This window comes from Tenrec ecaudatus, chromosome 12, assembly GCF_050624435.1.
Source record: "Tenrec ecaudatus isolate mTenEca1 chromosome 12, mTenEca1.hap1, whole genome shotgun sequence".
NCBI classification, from domain to species: domain Eukaryota; kingdom Metazoa; phylum Chordata; class Mammalia; order Afrosoricida; family Tenrecidae; genus Tenrec; species Tenrec ecaudatus.
Genome location: NC_134541.1, coordinates 104,836,756 through 104,859,521, shown reverse-complemented (window position 1 = coordinate 104,859,521; position 22,766 = coordinate 104,836,756). Strand labels below are relative to the sequence as shown.

Sequence of the window (22,766 nt, the reverse complement as noted above, 5' to 3'; positions counted from 1 at the left end):
TTAGTCTGGAAGCTATTCTGAAGGATCTTTCACATCGCAGCAATGTGCACGCCTCCCCTGACAGGTTGATAGTGGATGTGCATCGGTTGGGACTTGAGCCGTGTCTCTTAATTGGGATAGGAGCAATCTCCTACTGTGCCACCACTGCCTTGGATGCAGTTGTGTGTGTGTGTGTGTGTGTGTGTGTGTCTCGGGGGAGGGGGAGTGTTGTACCGGGTTTTGCCCATTGGGAGATAAGAATAGATGATGTACTAGGGAGAGGCAGCCATTCAAGAAACTTGAGTGTGAGGGTCACCTGTGGGTTCTGGTTCCAACCTTGGCTCTAAGGGTCCTTGAGCCAAAGAGGAATTTGGGACTCTCTGTGCCTATTTCTTGCCTGTGAATGAATGACTCTGTTGATAAGGTAGATACAATGACCTAGAGGTGGGTGGACACGGTGGGTCTGGGCAAGGGAACAATTGTGAGGCTGCGCTGTGTTCTGTTGTGCATAGAGCAGCTACACTCACAACTGACTGGGAGGCCCCGACAACAACACAACATGAGCTACAAGAGCCCTGCTTGCTCAGTGGTTAAGCACTCGGCTGCTCACTAAAATGTTGGTGTTTCCAACCCTCCAGCTCCTCCACGGGTTTGAACCTACTGCCTGCAGATGCTGCAGTCTGCTTCCATCAACCTAACAGCCTGGGAAGCCCTCTGGGGCAGATCCCCTCTGTCCTGTGGCATGGCCAAGAGTCCGTGTGGACTCCAGGGCCGTGAGGTCGGTTAGAGTTGGGTTATGCACAGAACCCTATGTGATTGTAATTGGACTTAATCCCCCAGGGACCCCAAGCTCCTCATCACTGGCCCTGTGATGACCTTGTGCTCCTGTAAGCACAAGGAACTGCCTTCAAAGGGCAGAGTTGTGTCTTTTCTTCACAGAGTTTGGGGTACCCAAAGGCCAGACCACTATCCTGTGGATCTCTTTCTTGTCAGTGGCCCTGGAAGTTCCTAGAATCTGGGGCTGCTCGTGTGTGCACGTGCATGTGCATGCTCGTAGTAATCAAGGAAGCACCGAGTCTTTACAGGACCACAGGAAGAGCCCGCATCTAGCAGGAGGCAGAGTTCTCATAACTCAGAAATGATCAGAAGTGACTAGGTTTGGGCTTGTCTGCCCTGCAGGAACATGGGTTCTGTAAACATCACAAACCTGAGTCCTCTCTCCAAACACATTCTCGTCACCGGTACAGGAACCTGGAGCCCCGCAGCTATTGACAGGGAAGGGGTGGGACAGGCGGGGAGGGATGGGGGGGCACCATGAAGTCAGTAACATACCCACAAACCAGATGCAAAGACCAGAGCCCCACACTCTGTAACCATGGGTCACAGACCCGCATGGCTGCCCTATGCACGCAGAAGGGGGATTTCCATCCGAGTCACGCCTGCTATGCTTGGTGTAAACATCTTCGCCTTGACCTCCAGCACCGCAGAGGCATGCGGCACATCCCCGTCTCTGCGCTGGATGCTCAGGGGAAGCGGACTATCTCAGACTCCACCTCAGCCATCTCCTGAGCTCCTGCTCATCCATTCCCATCCTGCCAGTGCTGTCCTATCCCACACCACCGTCTTGCCTCTTAAAAATGTATCTATCTAAACTACTTTGTAGCAACAACCTCCCTGTGGGTTTTATCACTCTGCATACCATATATTTAGTTTAGTAATAATAATGATAATAATAAATAATAAAGCCAGCTCCAGGCAGTGCGTGGAACATTTCTAATGTTTTTTAAATAGCTATTAATGGGGTTGAGCTGTGTGTGTGTGTGTGTGTGTGTGTGTGTTTATGAGCGCGTGTTCCCTTCCTCTCTCCCTCGTCTTTGTAATCATCGGTTCAGTGGTGCACTCACAAGCCAGGCGCAGGAGTCAGAGGAGGGGCGAGCTGTGATGGATGGGCCAGGCCTGGCTGGCTGAAAGCATCCCATCAGCCGGTTTGGGGAGCAGTCAGATGTTGAGGGGGAGGTCAGCAAGCTGGCCTCCGCTCCCTGGCTTCCAACACCCAGCTCATCCCCAAGTTGCAAGCGTGCACACGCTGGCTCCTGATTGAGCTCCCTCTGCCGCAGATGCTCTGTGGCGTGGGACTCAAGCAGCTGCTAAGTTTATGGAGGAGAACGCAAGTACAATGGTGCAGCAGGTATTTGTGTGTGTGTGTGTGTGTGTGTGTGTGCGTGTGTGTGTGTGCGCACGCGCACCCGCGTGCAGGCACGTGTGTATACATTTTAATTCCCCCATTGTATTTTGCACTCGAAAGCGTGGTTTGAATGAAGCTGGAGGCTTCCCTTCTACCCCATCGCAGTGAAGGCTTCTGCCGAGCCTCATTCCGGAGAAGGTGGGGGTGGAAAGGAGAGTTTGGCAGCCGAGAGAGTGACTAGTGTCATCGGCTGGCTTGATGGGTGGTACTGAGTGGGTCTGAGCACCAGCAGGTCAATGGTCTGATTTTGTATTTTCCCTCTTTGTTTGAAAGCCCCTGGGGCAGAATGCAGTTTAGCGCTCTCTCTCTCTCTCTCTCTTTCTCTCATCTCTCCCTTTTCTCCCTCTTGTGCTGTGTTCGCCAGAGATGAACAGTGTAGACAAGGAAACTGAAGTACCCCAGACGGTCAGCGTGCTGGAAAAGGCAGGTGGCTGACCCCTGAGAAGGACTTCTGGGGAGCGAGTCTGGGGAGCGTTGGGGGTCTGGTGACGAGAATGCCTGGCCAACTGGGGTCGGGCAGTGTCTGGGGGGTTTCTTCATTAGAGGGGCTATGTTTGGTCCAGAAGTGGGGCAGGCACATAGAAGCGCGCACGCGCGGGTGCACACACACACACACACACACACACACAAACATACACACACACATGCACCCAGGCAGATAGACTTGCAGGCAAATCCGTGACTCTTTCAAAGCCCACCTGAGCAGCCAGGCTGGCTGGCATGTTCCCCTCACTGAGAGGTCAGCCAATTTAACGGAGAGGCATATGCTCTGCCTTGTGAAGAGGAACCAAACTATTTTGCCAAGTTGGCCTGGGGTCTGTCCTGCCTTGTCTTGGGCAATCTCTAACTGCTGAAAGCTCTTTCTGGGAAGATCGTTGTGGACTAGAGGGGTGCAGGCTTCAAACAGTCCCCCCTCCTTCTGTCTCAGATGCCTTCTCCCGGGGCCTCCTCCAGGAGGATCTGCGGGATGCATGTGTTTTCTGGGGCCAAGGAGATCACCTTGGAAATCCCAGGAGGGGCTCCCTCTTGTTTCTATCTGCGGCCTCTGCATGCTCTGCTAATAGACAGATTAGGGTGTTTGTCTTAACATCGCAATCAGACCCTGGCTATTTCATGCTTCAGTAAAATATTCAAATTGAAATGGCATTTTTGTGTGTTCCCCTTCGGAATCAGACTTGGCTGTGTTTTAATAAGCCCTTTGTTCTCAGTGGCTGCCCATTGGGGGGTCCCGGGTCGTACGGGGTGGAGCAAAGGGGTGTCCACTTCTTGCTCCTATTGATTCTCTCTCCTTGGATCAGGGTGGGCATGTGGTTCCAGGGAGGTGTTTTTCTTCTTCTTCTACGTGTCTTTCAATCGATGACTTTGATTTCACGCTTCCACCCAGTTTGTCAGCAGCCATAGTGGTCCCCTAGAGGGACAGGATGCTCCCCATCCCCGCATGAACCCCATGAGCAATTAGGCATATGGCGGCAACTCACTCTCTGCCATCCGGCCGATTCCCACTCAGTGGCTGTAACACAGGGTAGAACTGCCCCTGTGGGTTTCTGAGACTGGCATTCATTCCAGGAGCAAACAGCCACCTCATCCTCCCTCTGAGTGGCTAGCGAGCTCCAACTGCTGATGTTCTGGTTGGCAGGTCCGTGTACAGCCTGTTACGCCACGAGGACTTCTGATAATAGCAGCCAAACTGGTCAATGCCAACTCATAGCGACCCTATAGGACAGGCTAGAACTGCCCCTGTTGGTTTTGGAGATGGTAACTCGTTTGCAGGAGTAGAAAGCCCCATCCTTCTCCCAAGGAGCGCTGGTGGTTTTCAGCTGCTGACCTTGCATTTAGCAGGCCAAGTCATAACCCCTATGCCACCTGGACCCCTGACCATAGCAACAGTGGGTGTTAACACGTGGGGCCTCCTTTCCCTCCCACTCGGTGTCCTTAGCAGCCACCCAAGAAAGGTCCAGGTACTGAGAATGTGATGCTGGTCTGGCCAATGTCTATTCCACTGTTGCTCAAGGGCTTTCTTCTAAAGCAAGGGCATTCTTGGAAGACCTACAGCCAGCATGCCCCTTAGAGGCAGCTATGATGAGACTTCATCTCATATTTTGGACACATTGTCAGGAGCGAGCAGTCCCTGAAGAAGGACATCATGCTTGGTAAAATGGAGGGTCAGTGAGAGAGAGGAAGACCCTGGAGGAGAAGAATGGACACACTGGCTGCAACCATGGGCCCAAACTGAAGATCGGTTGTGAGGATGAGCAGAGTCAGGCAATGTCCCTTTCTGTTATGTGAGTCACAACCAACTTGATAATGCCTAACAACTACGGAAAGGCTTTGGGGTGGTGGGGGGTGGGAGTGTTGGAAAGCATAGACCACCCTCCCTTTCAATGACCCATACCCACATGCACTCAGACTCGAAAAAGTCTGCCAGCATCAGAATCTCTGCCCTCGCCCCACAGATGTCAGGAAGGTGAGGGGCTGGCGTGAAGCAGGAGGAACGAAGGTGGCCTCTCAGTGAGACAATGTCTAGCCAGCGTCCTCCCAGAAACGTTCCTCGCCACGCTCACGTCCGTGAACTGTGTCTTTTGCCGGGGCCCTGTTCAGATACTCAGGATTTGTCTTGCCCTGGGATTTGTTTTCTTTGAGCAGTGCCCTGGATGCCAGCGCACAGGGAGAACTCACACCTACCCAGCGGGACAGCTGGCCAGGGCCTCTCACACACAGCCCCCAGTCGAGGGTCAAGGGTCAGTGCTGGCTCGGTGGGTGGGTGCTAGTGGGTGCAGTGGGCTAGTCCACAGTGGACTCCTCGGGAGAAAGCTGAGACTCCTGCAAAGACTGACTGACTCACAAAACAGACCTACAGGCGTCGTCCTCTAGCCTCCAGGCTTGCTGTTGACTCCCTGGCAGTGGTTGAGCATGATACTTGATCAGACTTCAGCAGAGCTTCCAGACTAGGAGAGATGAGGAAGAAAGACCTGGTGCTCTGTGTCCCTAACTTGGTCGGCGGAAGGCAGGAGAGAGTTGCTCTGGAGTAAAAGCGGAGTGTGAGCATTGGACCATTGTGGTTCCATCTTCCATGCATGGTCAGGATGCTGTGGGCTTGGGCAGCGTTTTGCTGTCTTGAGCGTGAGGCCACCGTGAACCAGCAGCCAGCTTGAGGGCAGCCAATGACAGAGTGAGCATGTCAGCATGCTTCTCCTCCATGACGCCTCTCTCAGCCGAGCCTGGAGTCCAGACACCTTACTAGAGAAGAGACAGAGGCAAGTTTTAAAGCCATTTGAAGGTGAAATTAAAAAAAAAACACCAAAAAACTGCACAGGAAGTATAATGTTCTTAATTAAATATTAGCTGTAATTAGCCCAAAGTTCAAATGTTGGGCATATTAATTAGGGTCCCTCTGGAACAGCTGTCAGTGTTAATAAGTCACTGTGGGGGAGAGCCACCAGCAACCGCCAAAGGAGTCCAGCTCTCTGGGACAGAAAGCCAGAGCCCCCTGCTCCCGGGTGCTCCCTACAGGTCCACTCGGCCACGGCCACATCTACCCAGCGCCCAGAGCCATATTTCTAGGAGCCAGCTCACCTCTGTAGATGTGGTGCTCTGCCTGAGCTCTAGAATCAGCCTAAATAGGCTGCCCTCACCTTTTCCAGGGTGGACTCAGCACGTCCGCTCAGAAGCCAGCTCAGTTGTGGCCTCCCCCCTTCCCCGGGGTGGTCCCACCGGACAGTGGCTAAAGGAACTACAGGCACCTCCGCATCGAACACCCCGGCGCCAGGCTTCCCCACAGTGTCACCTCACCCCAAACTCAAAAAACCCGCGGGCGAGTCCATTCTGACCGTTCTGTGAGCCTTTCTTTGGCTGTAATATTTACAGAAGCACTTTAACCTGTTTTTGTTTGTTTGTTTGTTTGTTTGTTGGTTGGTGGTGGTGGCTTTTATCGAGGTGCCACTGGGTAGCTGGGGCCGGCTCAACTGTCATGCTTTTGGGGAGGGGCCATGGGCAAACTGTACCATGCAACGGCCTTGCAGTCGGATGGAGTGCCTGGCGGGGCTCTTGGTATGTAGAAGAGTTTGGGTAGAGACACAGAGAGACCAATCTCCCCAAGACTGTCTCTCTCGCTTTCTTTTTAAATTAAAAGATCACTTTATTGGGTGCTCTTACAACTCTTATTACAATCCATGCATCAATCGTATCAGTCACATTTGTATATATATTGACATCGTTCTTTTCTAGACATTTACTTTCTATTGATCCCTTGGTATCAGCTCCTCTTTTTTCCCTTTCCCCTCACCTTGTGGCCCTTGATAGATTATAAATTAATATTATTTTCATATCTCACACCAACCACTCACTGTCTCCCTTCCCCCATGGTTTCTGTTATTCTTCCCTCTGGTGGTGGTGGTGGTTATCTGCCAATCATTGTGATCGGTTTCCCTTTCCTCCCCTCATCCCCACCCCCCAGTCCCCCTACCCTTCTGGTAATGCTATTCCCATTCCTGATCCTGGATTCATTCCATGTGTCGTGAGCTTTATCTCTTATCTATACCTGTGCATCTGTTCCTGTCTAGTCCAGAGTGAGAAGCAGCACTGGTGTCATGACGGTGGTTGGCGAGGAAGCTTCAAGGAACCAGAGGACGATTGTGCAATCAATTGGTTCTCTACTGCACCCCAGACTCTCTTGTCAGAGGCGCGACAGGGCATCCATGCGAGCTTGGGCTCATCCCTTGGCTGCTCTGACCTCGCTGTGGCTGTGACCTTGGAAAGTTACCTCCCAGCTCTGGGTGACAGAGTGTTTGACTAGGACGTGTAGTGGGATTAGACGTGCAATGTCTGCAAACGCAGGGCGACTTGACCCCACCCTGTGGACCTTTGGGGCTGGTCAGCTTTGCTGGGTCCTGTCCTGTGGGTTCTACAACATTGACCAGCATCCCGGGCCTGGGTCTACCTGACTGGAGTGGGGAGAACAAAGGATGGGAAGTGGGGAAGAAAAGAAAGACATTTGGGCAACCAGTCAGACTCATGGTGACCCCGTGTGTGTGTCAGAGTAGACTTGTGTCCCATAGGGTTTTCATGGCTGTGGTCTTTCAGCCACTGGTTACCAGGTCTTTCTGACCAGACACTCCTGGGTCGTAGAGAACCTTCAAACTTTCCATGCGGAGCCATGTGTGTTTGAATGGTGGTGCTGATGGAGACTCTGAGCACCATGACTGCCAAAGAGACGAAGCAATCTGATTAGAGCAAGTATAGGCAGAGTGCTCCTTAGAGGCAAGGATGGCAAGACTTCGCCTCACGCATTGTCCTGAGAGACCAGACCCCGGAGAAGGGCATCATGCTTGGCAAAGTAAAGGGGCAAGGAAAATCAGGAAGGCCTCCACAAGAGGCATCGTTCCTTCTGTTCTTGTCGTCAGGTGTCCACGAGTTGTTGCCGACTCAGAGTGACTCTGCACAACAGAAAAAACACTACCGGTCCCACGCCATCCTCGCCACTGTTCCTGTTGGAAGCGATTATTGCAGTCACTGTGTTGAGGGTCTTACCTTTTTTTTTTTTGTTATCCCTCTATTTGATAAACATGATGTTCTTCTCCAGAGACTGGTCTCCCCTGATAACATGTCCCAAGCAGCTAAGAATGGACAGGGTTCTCTGTGCATGGTCATCTATTCGTCCCGCAGGATAGTATTCCTAGAACCCAAATGCTGTACTGCTGTGTGTGTGTGTGTGCGTGCGCAGACACGTGCTGTGGTGGGGGTGGGCAATGCTGAAAAGAAGATTGTGAGGAAGAAATAAAGGTTGTATATTTGGGCTTGTATGTAAGGTTGTATGGATGACACAGTATGATGAGAAATTAGTCTGGGGAACAGAGGGCCTGGTGGGAATGTCTTCTCTTGTGAATGGTTTACACGTAGCCCAAACTCAGTCCTCTCCGGTGTCAGCTGTAACATTCTTTTTTTTTTTAAAACATTTTATTAGGGACTCATACAACTCTTATCACAATCCATACACATGCATACATCAATTGTATAAAGCACATCTGTACATTCTTTGCCCTAATCATTTTCAAAGCATTTGCTCTCCACTTAAGCTCTTTGCATCAGGTCCTCTTTTTTTCCCCTCCCTCCCTGCTCCCCGCTCCCTCATGAGCCCTTGATAATTTATAGATTGTTATTTTGTCATATCTTGCCCTATCCAAAGTCTCCCTTCCCCCCCTTCTCTGCCGTCCATCTCCCAGGGAGGAAATCACATGTGGATCCTTGTAATCCATTCCCCCTTTCCAACCCACTCACCCTCCACCCTCCCAGTATCGCCCCTCACACCCCTGGTCCTGAAGGTATTGTCCACCCTGGATTCCCTGTGCCTCCAGCTCCTATCTGCACCAGTGTACAACCTCTGCCCTATCCAGTCCTGCAAGGTAGAATTCGGATCATGGTAGTTGGGGGAAGGAAGCATCCAGGATCTGGGGGAAAGCTGTGTTCTTCATCGGTTCTACATCGGTCAGCTGTAACATTCTAATTAAGCTCCCTTCCGACGTGCACCAGGCTGTGGCTCTGCATGGAAGGCTCTTCCCTGCCCACCCCCCCACCCCCCCCACACACCAGCATGATCCATGCTGCCTCAAGTGTCTGGAACCAGTGATTTGTTCAGCACTGGCCCAGCAACTGAGGGGAAGAGCGCAATTTGGACTTTTTTAAGAGGGGGGTGTTTGCCTTAATGATATGAAATATGGTGTAAAGTCCTATGGAATTGACCACAGACGATAAGAGATAGGCAGCTATTTGGTGGGCTTACTGGTTAGGCATACTCTCTCTCTCAGCCTCCCTCCCTTCCTCCCTCCATTTCCTCTGTCTCCCCGCCTTTCTCAGTCTCTGTCTCTCTCTGACTTACTCCCCATCATCTATTGAAACCATGGACACTGAAAACCTCTGGGCCACTTTTTCCGATGATGGTGTATGTGACAGAGAGAGAATGGGTGTGACTGTGTGCCCATGTGAGTGTACATGCAGATGCATGCTTATATATGCGTGTCTGTGTGAGGATATGTTCATGTGTGTGTCTGTGTTAGGCTGTGTGTGTGAGACACTATGCATATGGGTATTTAGATGTGTGTGTTTGTGCATAAGGTTGTGTCTGTGTGGGAGAGTATACATGTGCTGTGCTTATGTGTGTGGCTATTTATGTATGTGTGCAAATGTATAAGTGGTTACATGTGCATTTGTGTGTGTTTCTGTGCGTGTGCTTACCTATATGCATGTCTCTGTGTTGGGGTGTCTGTGGGAAACTGTGTGCGTGTGTCTGGTGATGGTGCGTGTTGAGAGAAAGAGTCTGCCTCCGAGGGAAGCATTTGAATTCAGGTTTTGTATGTGAGTGTGTGTTTGACTGTAATTAGCACCCTGCATGTTTTGCCCAGATCTGCGGGAGGGACAGTTACATAATGCGCTGTGTTTGTAACAGAGAGCAGGTGCAGGGGCGGGGAGCCACTGACTCATGAGGCTCAGCCCACAGCCAGTGCTAGGTGGACCAGAGGGTCATCCTTTCTCGGCCCTCGATGTCCATTGGCTGCCTTCTGATGACACTACACACACACGCACCTACAGTGACTCACACGCACATGTGCTACAGGAAACCCCACTGTTGTTGGTCAGTGCCGCAGAATCAGTTCTGACTCATGGTGACCCCACGTCCCATAGAAGGAAGCAGTCAGTGCCCTGGTCCTGCAGCAGCCTCAGAACTGTGAAGAGGCTTGAGCCCACGGCTGCAGTCTCTGTGTCAATCCATCCCCTGGAGGGCCTTCCCCTTTTTGCTGCCTGAACACCATGTCCTTACTGAACACCATGTCCTTCTGCAGGGACTGGTCCCCCCTGAGAGCATGCCCAACATACATGAAACTTTGATTCGTTTTAAATGCTTACATGATGTGTCCCTCCCCAGGAGCCCTGGTGGCACCACAGGTAAGCACTCCACTGCTAACAAGGCTGCAGGTTCAGCCCACCAGCTGCACCACAGGAGAAAGGTCTAGCAACCTGCTCCCTTAAAGATCACAGCCTAGAAGACACCCCTGGGGCAGTTCAGCTCGGCTGCCTGGAGTCTCGACTCGGTAGCCCTCGGACCACAACCACCCGCACAACACACCTGGAAAGGGCACAAGCTCAGGGTCCAGACGATACAAGGGGCCCCCAACAGCTCCTGGGGAAACATGGAATAAAAATATGAGGCAGGATTTTCCCCAAGAATTTTTTGAAGCCCTCTCCTATATCTGAGGACTTTAGAAAGTGTCGTCAAATAAGTCCTAATGCTTAAAAAAGGTGTGTGTGGGGGGGGGGGCACCTGTTCAATTCCATCCCTCCTGGCACTTTAAGGCTCAAATCTGTTTGTTTTTTTTCTCCAAGGACAATGTGTAAGGAATCTACGCATGAGCCTTGGGAGACCGGGTCAATGATGGGCAGTGTGGGGTCCGAGGAGGATGAAGACATTGCGGGCAAGCCCGTGCCCACCAGCAGTAGGGGCTCCTGAGAGGCCAGCTTCAGGGACCTGCGGGGCTTGGTCCTTCTGATGATTTCTCACTGTCTCACCCTCTGTTTGGTTCGCAGGGTAACCAGGACGCCGCCGCAGCCCCGGACACCATGGCCCAGCCTTACGCTTCCGCCCAGTTCGCGCCCCCCCAGAACGGCATCCCCGCGGAGTACACGGCCCCGCACCCACACCCCGCCCCAGAGTACACGGGCCAGAGCACCGTCCCCGAGCACACGTTAAACCTGTACCCTCCCGCCCAGACGCACTCGGAGCAGAGCGCCGACACCAGCGCGCAGGCCGTCTCTGGCACAGCCACAGTAAGTGCACGCGCCCGTGCCCACGCCTGCCCTGGGTGACAGGGTAGGTGCGTCCCAAGACTGGGGACAGGGACTCCAAGTTCTGGGAAGGACAGCAGGACACCCCCCCCCCCACCAGCGGCTTTCATGTGGACCCCTCCACACTCAGGCCTTGACATACCTGCTGCGCCCCCTCCTCCAGGTCTCCCTGCTTTCAGATTAGCTCTTGAAGTCAGCACCCTTTCATTAAAGGGACTGAAAGGGAGAAAGCCTTGGTGACTAGATGGTTAGGCATGTGATGGCTCACCAGAACTTCCGTGGTTCGAATCCCCCAGCAGTCGCACAGGGGAAAGATGTGGCTGTCGGTTTCTATGAAGAATGTTGTTGTCCGGTCTTGGCGTTGGTTTCCCCTCAGGGCGCCGCTCTGCATGGACAAGAGGCTCACACTCCTGAGTCCTGCCCGCCCTCCTCATGGCGGTTACCTTTGAGCCCATGGTTGGAGCCGCTGTGCCCATTCATCCTGTGAAAGGTCTTCCTCTCGTTCAAGTTTCCAAGCGCGATGTTCTTCTCCGGGGACTGCTCTCTCCGGATAACATGCCCAAAGTCCAAGAGAGAAAGTCCTGCCAGACTTGCTTCTAAGGAGCATCCTGGCAGTCCTTCCAGGACAGATTGCATGGCGATTACAACTTGGACGACCCAGTGTGGAAGTTAGAATCTGTCCTGTAGGGTCGGTGTGAGGCAGAGCCCCTCTGCCGTCTGTCTGGGTGAGGGGGTTTTTAATCAGGGAAGCGTTTCTCGCCTTCCGTTCCTCTGGCTTTGACCTGTGCCTCCCTGGCACCTCCAAGGTGCTGTGCCGTTTATCACACCTTTTGTTTCATAGCCTTGTTGCTGTGCTGCTGTTACAATGCAGGGTGCCCCAGTGTGACAGAACAGAACAGAGGCTTTCAAGGGTTGAGATCTTTAAGGGACAGATTGCCTGGCCTTTCTTGCTCGGAGCTGCATCGGGAGCTGGCAGCAAGCCATCAAACTTTGGATCAACAGCTTAACTTTGCCCCCTTGGGTTTCTTTAAACGATGTTATGTCATTGGGGGTCACCTTCTTGAAGTTGTGTCATATGGTTTTTGGGTTTTTTTGGTAAATGAAACCCAGGATTTATTAATTTATTAACCTATCGGGACAGCAAGCAGAGTAAGGGTTTCGGGGGTCGGATGGCGTGGGCAGGTGCAGGAAGGAAAAGGATGTTTGGAAACTGGTGGTGGTAGCAATTATACTGTACTGCTTGATATGATTGAACTATGGAAGGATATGATATATATATATTCCCAGATAATATTAATTTTAAAAATTGAGATGTTATTCATATATTGTAGAATCCCCCCATTTTAGGTACATAATTCAAAGATTTTTCCATTTCCCAAGAGGTGCACTTGAACATATGTGAAGTAAAACTCACACCCAGGGGGTCTATTCTGACTCATAGCAATCCCATAGAACAAGGCAGAACTACCTCTGTGGAGCTCTGAGACTGTTACTCTTTATGGGAGTAGAAAACCCTCTTTCTCCCATGGAGCAAGAGGTTTGTTTCAAACTACTGATCTCGTAGTTAGCATCCCAAGGTGTCACCCACTACACCACCAGGTGACATGTCTGTCACCCAAAAAGAAGCCTTGCATCCATTGGCTGTCCCTCCTGTCCTCGCCCAGCGCTTAGCCCAGTGCATTTCAGACCCATCAAGGTTGTCCTGTGCATCCTAGCCTCTTCCTTGTCAGAGCCCGGCTGTTATAGCGGGGGAGGTTTTGACGTCGTAGGAGAGAATTTCGGGGGTGAGCAAGTCTGTATCTTAATGGAGACGCTTGGACTAGGCTGTGCTCACAAAAGAGGCAGTGTGACTGTGTGCAAGGAAAAACCAGCTAAAATCCAGCCACAAAATCCAAACCCATGGCCTTCCTGTCAAAACTGATAGAGACCCCTTGGGACAACCTAGAACTGCCCCACTGGGTTTCTAAGGCTCCAAATCACTCACAGAAGCTGCTGCCTCATCGGTCTCCTGATTTGAACCACCCGCCTTGTGGTGCAAGCCAAGAGGTTTTAACCACCGTGCCACCAAGACTCCTTCCTTGAATTTAAAATGAACAAATCAAAAAGAGGCTTTCTGTCCCAGTAGAATGAGAATCAAACAGTTCTAGTGGCTTAGACGCTGTGGCTTGGGCATTGGGCAACCGACCACCAGGTGTGCATGCCACGCCCAGCAGCCCTGTCCTATGGGAGAATGCGGAGGCTGCCTGTTCCCATGAAGATGCACAATTTCAGGAACCCCAAGAAGTTCTCCTCTGTCCGATAGGGTCACGATGAGCTGAAATCGACATGGGGTCAGGGGATAATGAAAACGAGTGCCATTGGGACCTGACTAAAAGACAACTCTGTGGATAGTCATGCCAAGCACACGGAACGCATGGACTGCATAGGAGAAACTTGGTTGTTGTTGTTGTTGCTAGAGGCCCTCAAGCCAGTGCTGACTCATAGCAACCTTATGTACAACCGAACAAAACACCACCCAGTCCTACGCCGTCCTCACAATTGTCATATTTGAGCCCATCCTTGCTGCCACTGTCAATCCATCTTGTCAAGGGTCTTTTTTTTTTTTTTCATTTAAACGAAGCACGATGTCCTTCTCCAGGGACTGGTCTCTCTTGATAACATGTCCAAAGTACGTGAGACAAAGTCTCAGCATCTTTACCTCTAGAGAGCATCCTGGCTGTGCTGCTCCCAAGGCAGATGTGTTTGTTCTTTGTCAGTCCACGGTACTGTCACTACTCTTCACCAACACCATAATTCAGATACTCCGATTTCCTTATCCGTTTCCAACTTTCACATCCGTATGAGGCGATTGTAAATAGCATGGCTTGGGCCCAGCACAGCCGAGTCCTCAGAGTAACATCCTTGCTTTTCAACCCTTTCAAGAGCGGGGAAACCCCTGGTGAATCCCCTCTGACCATGACCCAGGGGTGTGAATAGCCTTCTTGTCATTCGGAATGTATCGGAAAGTGGGTTGTGACAAATGCAACAGTCATTTGATCTCCCTGATGATCCCTTCACATTTGTTCTTGTGGTTAATACTTTCTGCTTTCTTTTCAATTGGAATTTTTATCTGTTACTTTGCTATATCCTTCCTCATAAAATCCAACTTCTCTGATGATTTGTTCACATATAGATTGAGTAAGTACAATGAGAGGATGCAACCAAGATGCACACCTTTCCTGATTTTAAACCGTGCAGCATTTCCTTGTTCTGTTTCTACATCTACCTCTTGGTCCATGTACATGTCTCACATGAGCACAACGAAGTGTTCTGAAATTCCCATTCTTCTCAAGATGATCCATAATTTGTTTTGATCCACACAATCAAATGCCTTTGCGTGGCCAATGAAACACAAGCACACATCTTTCTGGTATATTCTCTGCTTTCAGCCAAGATCCATCTGACATCAGCAATATTATCTCTTGTTCCACGTTCTCTTCTGAATATGACCCGAACCTCTACAGCTGCAACCATTGTTAGATGATCTTCAGCAAAATTTTGCTTGCATGTGATTTTAATAATATTGTTCTATAATTTGAGCATTCTGTTGGGTTGTTTTTGTTTGTTTGTTTTTGGAATGGGTATCAATATGGATCTCTTCCACTCAGTTGGCCAAGTAGTTATCTTCCTATTTTTTTGGCATAAATTAGTAAATGCTTCCAGTGCTTCATTAACTTGTTGAAACATTTCAGTTGATATTCTGTCAATTCCTGGAACCATATTTTGGGCTAATACTTTCAGTGCAACTGGAACTTCTTTCATCACTAGCTTTAGTGATGGGTGCATAAATTTAAATAATAGTTGTCTTGATTGGATTCCCTTGAAGGTGGATAGATATGATCCTATCACAGACAGTATTGTACTTCAAGGTAGATCTTAAAAAGTCCATCTTGACAATGAATGCAACTGTATTCCTTTTGATTATGTCATTCCTGGCCTTGAAAATCATATGATTTTCTGATTCAAAATGGCCAATCCCCCTAATGCCTAGAATATTGAGCTTTAGGTGCTCCAGCCCATTTGTAAATGATTTCCAATGTCCCTAGATTCATGCTTTGTATATTCCAAATTCCAATTGGTAATTGATGTTTGCGGCTGCTACTTCTCTATTCGAGTTCTGACCCTTCAGCAAATGAAGGTGCCAACGGCTTTACTCCGGAGGCTTTATGCATCTGGGGGGTCATTATGGCTGATTCTACGTTGAGAAGGCGGCTCCCCCTCACTCATATTTTGAGTCTCTTCCCACCTGAGTCATCTTCTGGCACGACCTCTGACAATGCTCCACGTCTGTGCATCCGTTTCTCTGTCGAGTTTCAGTGCTAGCCACAGGGTTTGAGTGGCTATTTCCTCTGAAGTGAAGAGCCTATCTATTCCTTCTTCATGGTCTGCCTTTAGTCTAGATGCTCCACTGAAACCTGCTCACTGTGGGTGACTAATCACGTAGTTTCCAGCATCGCTGCAACAGACAAGCCACTACAGTAGGACAAACTGACAGACAAGGTGTGGGATACCTACCGTTTCCCCGAAAATAAGGCAGCATCTTATATTAATTTTTGTTCCCAAATGTGCGCAATGTCTTATTTTCAGGGGATATCTTATTTTTCCATGAAGAAGAATACGGTACACATTTATTGTTTATTGTTTTATTAAAAGAGACCTCGCACTTCCTGTCTGCTCCAACTGCACTGTGGCCAACAGTGGGTTGTGCGGCGGTGCCCGCCGCTACAATCCAGAGTCCAAAGTTACGGTAGCTTCAGGGGGCCTTATTTTATTTTGGGGAAGGTCTTATTTTTGGGGGGATGCCTTATATTTCAGCGAGAGGCAAAACTGTAAGTAGGTCTTCTTTTCGGGGGATGTCTTACTTTCTGGGGAACACGGTAGTGCTGTGGACTTTTTGGATAACTGGAGGCTTGAGCATTTTGCAAACACAAGGCAGTTCAGTATCAGGCTTCCAGCAATCAGGCTGCTGCAATGGTTTGGAGATGGTCATCGTGCCTTTGCTAAAAAGCGCAACAGAAGAAAGTGAAGAGTATGCACATGAAGATGTAGAAATCGCCCTTGAGCATCCGTCCTCCGTCTGATGCTCACAAATCAGCCCCCCAAGGGCAAAGGAACAAACTGCTGCCTGGTCCCATTTGTCCCAGTCCTCAGCTGCGGGTTCACCTCTGTGATCTAACTAAGCCTCGTTGACTCAATGGCCAGGCCTTTCTTCCTAGTGTAGCTAATAGTCTAGACATAGGTCCTATTTAATCATATGTCCCTGCTGGCATTTCAAATATTAGACTCACTGCAACACAGAAGCCACCCCAGCATGGGAAAGTGACAGGGCATCATGGTTGATACACACATACGAAGGAGTGTCAAAATGTTCGAGGGGAGCAAAAAGCTATTATCTTTTCATTTGATGGTTCCGTGAACTTTATGAAGCCCCCTAGGAATATCCATCTCAATGAGATGAATCCAACACAGTGGCTACCAACCAATGGGCTCACACTTGGGACGAGTTTGAGGATGGTGCAGGACCAGGTGATACTTTGTTGTCTGCAAGACCTCTTCACAGTGTTGAGCAGCAAGATATCCCTTTGAGAAGTAAGGTGCACCTGACCCAAAACCATGATGTTTCCAATGACCTCCCACATGTGTGAAAATCAACATGGATGGAATTAGGCAGATTGAAGGAGAATGGATACACCTGAATTATATTGAAAGGACCACGAACTACCATGAGAAGAAACAGATCTGCCTCAGAAGAAGTACAATCAGAATGATCCTTAGAGGTGAGGGTGGTGAGACTGCATTCATGTACTGTGGACCTCTTACCAGGAGGGGTCAGTCCCTGGGAAAGACATCACGCTTGGCACAGTAGAGGGGCAGCCAAGAAGAGGAAGATGGTCAAGGAGAGGACGATGCAGTGGCTGCAACACTGGGATCCAATGTAACAGCTGTGGGGAGGGAACAGGAGCCGGCGGTGTTTTGTTCCATTGGACATGAGGTCACTAAGTCTGAACGGACATGACATCACCTAACAACTATCGGACCCAGAAGCTCACTCAGAGGGAGCACAAACTCAAGCCACCTAGCAACCTAACAGAGCACAGTACCTGTCTATCGGCAGGCAGTCCATATGATGCTGGTTGTGAGCTGACTCTGACTCACTGTAACTTTAGGGGAGAGTCACACTGCAGCCAAGGGCTCCCCAGCCTGCCATCTCTGCAGGAGCACTTCCCCAGGACTTGTCTCCCACGGGGCTGGTGGTGGTGGACGCTCCAGCCCAACAGTTAGAACTGTAATTCTCTCTCACTTGCACTCAGTGGCATGTTAAGGGCACCAAAGCACCCAGAGCTTCTTGGGAAGCTGCGTCCTTCAGGGTAAGAGGTGCACCCCCAGTGGCTGGGCACCTAGAGCGGCTAACGCATACGCAGGATGTAGCACGAGGGGCAGATGCTGGAGAGGGCAGCGCCCTGCAGCTCTGAGTGATGCCTAGACGGCAGAGACTCTCAGGTTGTCCTGTCCGCTTCCTGAGCACCCATATGAGTCCCTGCAGGACATTTTTTTCTGCTGAATTTTCTATTTAATGTCGGCCTCCAAACACCTCCTGGATCTCTGTGCTGATGGAGCCAATACTGTATTATATTAGAAACTGCTCCTGACAGGGCATTTTATTCTTGACATATAATTAGAGATTTGCAAGGAGTGAATTCGCCGTGTATCTCCAATAGCAACTTAACTTCTATTTTTAACACCTCTGCAGTCTGTTTAAAAATCTCCCACCACCTTCTCACCAGTTCTTGTGGTAGGGGGTGGAGGGGGTACAGAGGAGAAAAGAAGGAGGAAGAGAGACACAGGCAGCTGCTGTGGTCCCCAAGAGTCAGGTCCCCCAAATCCCAGGGAGAAGAGTTAATTCAAGAACCAAGACCTTCCTGACCATCATCTGCATATGGGCTGAGTCTCCACGTTTTAGTCAACGAAGATAAGGCGGGACTTGATAATGGCCTTAGCTCTGAACTTCTGGGGGCTGCCTCAGATCTAGAAGCAAATTAAGCGGCTGAGATATTAGAGTGGAAACTCACTCAATGCTTCCCTTTGTTGTTGTTGCTGGCTCCTCAAGTTCATTCCGACACTGAGTGGCTCCAGGTGACACGGTCGCTCTGCCCCTGTGGGATTTCCTAGACCTTCATGGGAGTAGATTGCCTGGACTTTCTGCTGCAGAGTTGAGGAGTGGGTTTGAACTCCCCGCCCATGAACTTTTGGTTAGCAGCTGAGCACTTGACTCTCAGGCCACAGGAATCATCCTGTTGGTTAATGACCTATTTTATTATCATTACCCTCATTGAAGGAATCTAGGCTGGTGATTGAAGAAGCAGAACCATCCAATAGGATACGCACTGCCGATTAGCATCCACAGCTCCCCACAGCCCCTGGTTTGCAGCCTGCCTGCGGGAAGCAGCCACAGTGACGGAACCCTCATACGCTCTCCCAGAAATGTTTTCTGCAAATACAGGCATACGCCTATCTGTATAGTTCTCACTCTTGGACGCTCTTCTGCTCCGTCTCTCTGCCTCTGACTCAAATCCATATCCCTGTCCATCTCCTGTCTTCTCACTCATTCTATTCACAGAACAACAGACTTGTAATCTCCCAGGTGTCGACATCGATGTTCTTTGTTTGTCTAGAGACCTTCTGGCATTGCAACGTGGGGATCCAATTGGTGTTTCTGAAATGCGTTTCCTTCTCTGTGTTCATTCTTGCATTTCAGCTCATCCTCGGTTGAAATGCTGGGTTTTTTCCGGGGTTGGTTTTGCATGGTTGTCATTCTCAGCGAGTCACCGTGAACAGCTGTGTACAAATATTTCTTAGCAACGTCCCTTCACCAGTGTTCTTATTCTGGTCCTCCTCCAAGCCAGCTGTAGCGACCCCGTGCACCGCAGGATTGGAGGGTGTGATGCACCGGGTTTGCAGGGACTCAGAGCCAGGCTTCTCTTGCTGGCTGGATGGGTCTGGAAACCCCACTGAGACCTGCTCACCGCCATAGCCACATGCAACCACTGACCGGTGCCTGTTTGTGAGGCGCACCGGCCAGACTCACGCCCAGATCTCCCATGCAGATGGCAAGAGCTGGACCCCTGATCCTGACACCAGGGCCACTGTGATATTCTGGAGCCTGGCTGGGTCCAAAGGCAATCCTGCGCCCTGTGTAGTGTAAGGCACAAATCAGAGGACACAGAAGTAAATATTTGAGGCCACAGCACAGAAGATCCCTTTGTAGGCCACCAAGTTGCATCATGGAAGGTTCTCAAGGCAGGTCAGAGGAACCACACACTGGCCAAACAGCCGCAGGTCTCATTGAGAGAGGGGGAGAGGCAAGGGGGTTAGGAGCTGGAATTCCCATTCTGGGTTTGACTCAGGGTTGGGGTCATGGGCATGCCAACTTCTCTGCCCTTCCCTTTCTCCCCTTCTATATGCCAGTCTTAGAGTAGTTGGGAAATGCTAAAGTTCATGCTAAATATGCGGACAGCTTATCACAGCCACGTATTGAATACTGTACCACGTGCTGCTGCTGCTGTTGTTAGTGGCCATGAAGTTGGCCTTAACCCAGTGGGAGCCCAGGCGTGAATGGCGTAAGGTGTCATCGAGTCAGTTCAGACCCATGGCAACCCTGTGCCCAACCGAATGAAGCACTACCGGGCCCTGTGCCATCCTCATCATTGAGGTGGAGTGAAAGGTCTTACTGTGACCTTTCTACCAAGTGAGTGGGTGGGGCTATGCAAACAGGGTCTCAAGCTGACAGAGGGGATTGGTCCATTTTTTTATACCACTGCCACCTGCTATAAATAAGAGCTATCTGTGAAGCAAGAGCGGAGAAAGGAAGTCACAAACCTTTGAAGGAGCACCTCCCAGATCTCTGTCTGAAGGAAGTGGTGGAGGCTGAGGCCAGAGACACCAGATACTGACTGAGGGACAGGGCAAGAGGATCGGTGCTGAGACTGTGGGAGTGTGAGACAGAGCGACAGGCAGGCTTCCTGGTCCACGGAGGCAGAGGCCAAGGGACCACGTGGCTGAGAGACCAAGGACCAGAGAGAGTACCGGCTGCTGGCTGAGGAGAGATGCTGCTATGGATCCACAGCTACCTGTTTATTATCTCCTGCTCCTGGCTTTGAGAGCCTGTTCGCTTCCCTAATGAGCCCCTATTCACAATAGTTGTGACTATTGTCTGTGGGTTCTTGGGAAGGCCATGGCCAATGCAATGAACTACCAAACACAGCGTAGAAGGCAAGTGTAGTGGGAGGAACGGTTGGGGCCGGAGTGGGGAAAGAAGAGTGGAGCATGGAGGCTTGTCTGACCCCCGTGCCTCTAGGGAAACCCAGTAGGAGTTGGCTCCATGGGCTGAAACACAGCCCCGATTCTGCGTGCGCGGCGTCATGGTCTGTGGTGCACGTCAGCCCCTGGTTTGGCTGCCATGTCAATCCATCGCTTTGCATGTGTCCCTCCATTTCAGAGACCCTCATTACAGAGAAGGTGTCCCCATCTAGAGGGGCACCTTGCTTGCCCACAGCAAGCGAGTGGAAACTTGTTGCCGCTCATGTCACATCATGCACCCTGAGGAATCAGTGTCCTCTTCCATCCTGGACTCTGCATTCTTTTTTAAAAAGGGCGTTGGGGGGAATCAGGAGAATTAAGTCACCATAAGAACTGTGCTCTTGTCTTGAGTGAAGGGTCACGGTAGGACTCAAAAGCCCGGATTTCTTTTCAAGCAATTAATCATCCCGTGATTTGTACTCAAGTGGCTTATGTCTGGGAAGGATGGGTGGGGGAGGGGGGGGCGGGTAAATGTCTTCCCTGGCCCTAAGTGGCCATGGGAAGATGAGGTAAGACTGGTTAGGGATATAGCTGGTGGGCGCTTTGTTTGTGAGGTTGGAGGACATCTTGCTTTTGGTAAATGAGGGGAGCGCAGGCACCGTCTAGCGTTTGACTTAATGGTTCCTTTTTTATCATTTTATTGGGGGCTCATACGATTCTTATCACAATCACATCCATCCATCCATTGTGTCCAGCACATTTTTACATTTGTCTCCATCATCATTCTCAAAACATTTTCTTTCTACCTGAGCCCTTGGTATCAGCTCCATGTCCCCCCTACCCCATGAACCCTTTCATGATCCTAATTCTACCTTACAAATCCAGCTAGACCAGAGGATGTACACTGGTACAGATAGGAACTGGAAACACAGGGAATCCAGGTCGGATGATCCCTTCAGGACCAGTGATGAGAGTGGCGATACCAGGAGGGTGGAGTGAGGGTGGGTTGGAAAGGGGGAACCGAGTACAAGGATCTACATATAACCTCCTCCCTGGGGGGTGGACAACAGAAAAGTGGGTGAAGGGAGTCACTGGACAGTGTGAGATATGACTTAATAGCTCTTTCCAGAGATGCCACACTCACTGTATTTGAGATAGGAGTCGTGTGGCCATCTGAAAAGTTTCATCTTGAGGCCCTCGTGCTTTGCCACTCTGTGCTTACTCACCGGTATCCACCATCATCCATCTCATCCTGTCCGGGTGACTAAGCAGACTCGCTTCTTGATTAAGATGTAATTCGGCTCCAAGCATGTATTAGCACACCGTGTAATTTGGAGGGGTTGGGCTAATGATTGCAGAAATGGAAGATGAGTTAGCCTCTTTGTGAGCTAGACAAAGAACCGATCGAGGGGTTAGAAGGACAGGCAACCCTTGCATCACTCACCCCATTAGGAGTTTTCATTGCATTCATTTGTTGGTTTTTAGCAACATCAGAGGCTGGCACGAGTCTCTTGTATGAGCAGCCCTGGAGCCACTTGCTAACCCACCAACGGCTCAAGTTCTCAGTAGTGGGCCAAGCTTCTCTGCAGGCTCACAGGGAGCTCGCCTGAGATGTGTGCACTGCAGAGAGTCCAGTCTGGAGAGAGGAGTTGGTGATGCTGTGTGAAGTGAGGTTCAGGGACAGTTCAGCCAGAACCGTGGAGTGTTAGAGCAGAAAGGACTCAAAGCCTCCCCCTTATCTAATCTTTGTATCATTCAGATTCAGGAGCTCACATGTAAGGTAGGTATTAGAAATACATACATTTGGTTCCAAGTACCGTTCGTACCTGTGAGGAAGAGATGGGTTTATGATGGAAATATGAGTGAAAGAAATTATTTCCCTCATTGCTGTAGGTGTAATAGACCCATAGGCACAAAGATCTCTGTACCTGTGGGAGGGATCCAGGGGCGATGGAGAGGACACATGGCCTGGCCTAAGAGGGAGTCCCTAACTCACTCCATGGAAGTTCTTCCAATCACGAATCCATCATTATAGTGTTTAGGATTTTTTTTTTCAAAAGTAAACAGCCATTTGGATTTATGTAAGCCCTCCTGGTCCTGCCTACTTGAATTTCTTTCTTTTCTTTCTTTCTTTCTTTTTGCCTAGTTGAATTTCATTCATTTTGTGTGACCTGTCCAGCCTCTAAAACTCCTGCATCTAAAACGACTGTTTTGATTGTGGAAGTCCGCTTTAAAATTGTGGTTAAAGTACATACAGCCACATATTTCCCAATAATCCCCAACTATTTCTGCATGTACCGTTCAGAATACAATTATGCTCATCATGCTACACAAAAATCCTTGCTGTCGGGAGGGGGAGCAGAAATGAGGAACG

At 50.2% G+C, this 22,766-nt stretch overlaps 1 protein-coding gene across 11 annotated transcripts in view; it reads left to right on the top strand.

Annotated features, from left to right (window-relative positions):
* The window catches only part of RBFOX1 (RNA binding fox-1 homolog 1), a 375,459-nt gene that overhangs the window by 187,630 nt on the left and 165,063 nt on the right, over positions 1–22,766 (top strand). For 8 of the 11 annotated variants that reach the window (XM_075528230.1, XM_075528227.1, XM_075528222.1 and 5 more), the window contains exon 2: positions 10,799–11,038. In XM_075528230.1, the coding sequence (XP_075384345.1) occupies positions 10,799–11,038 (240 nt within the window). Of the gene's footprint in view, positions 1–2,134; positions 2,168–7,990; positions 8,003–10,798; positions 11,045–22,766 lie in introns of those variants that run through there. The other 3 variants (XM_075528226.1, XM_075528232.1, XM_075528231.1) reach the window with 3 other exon arrangements.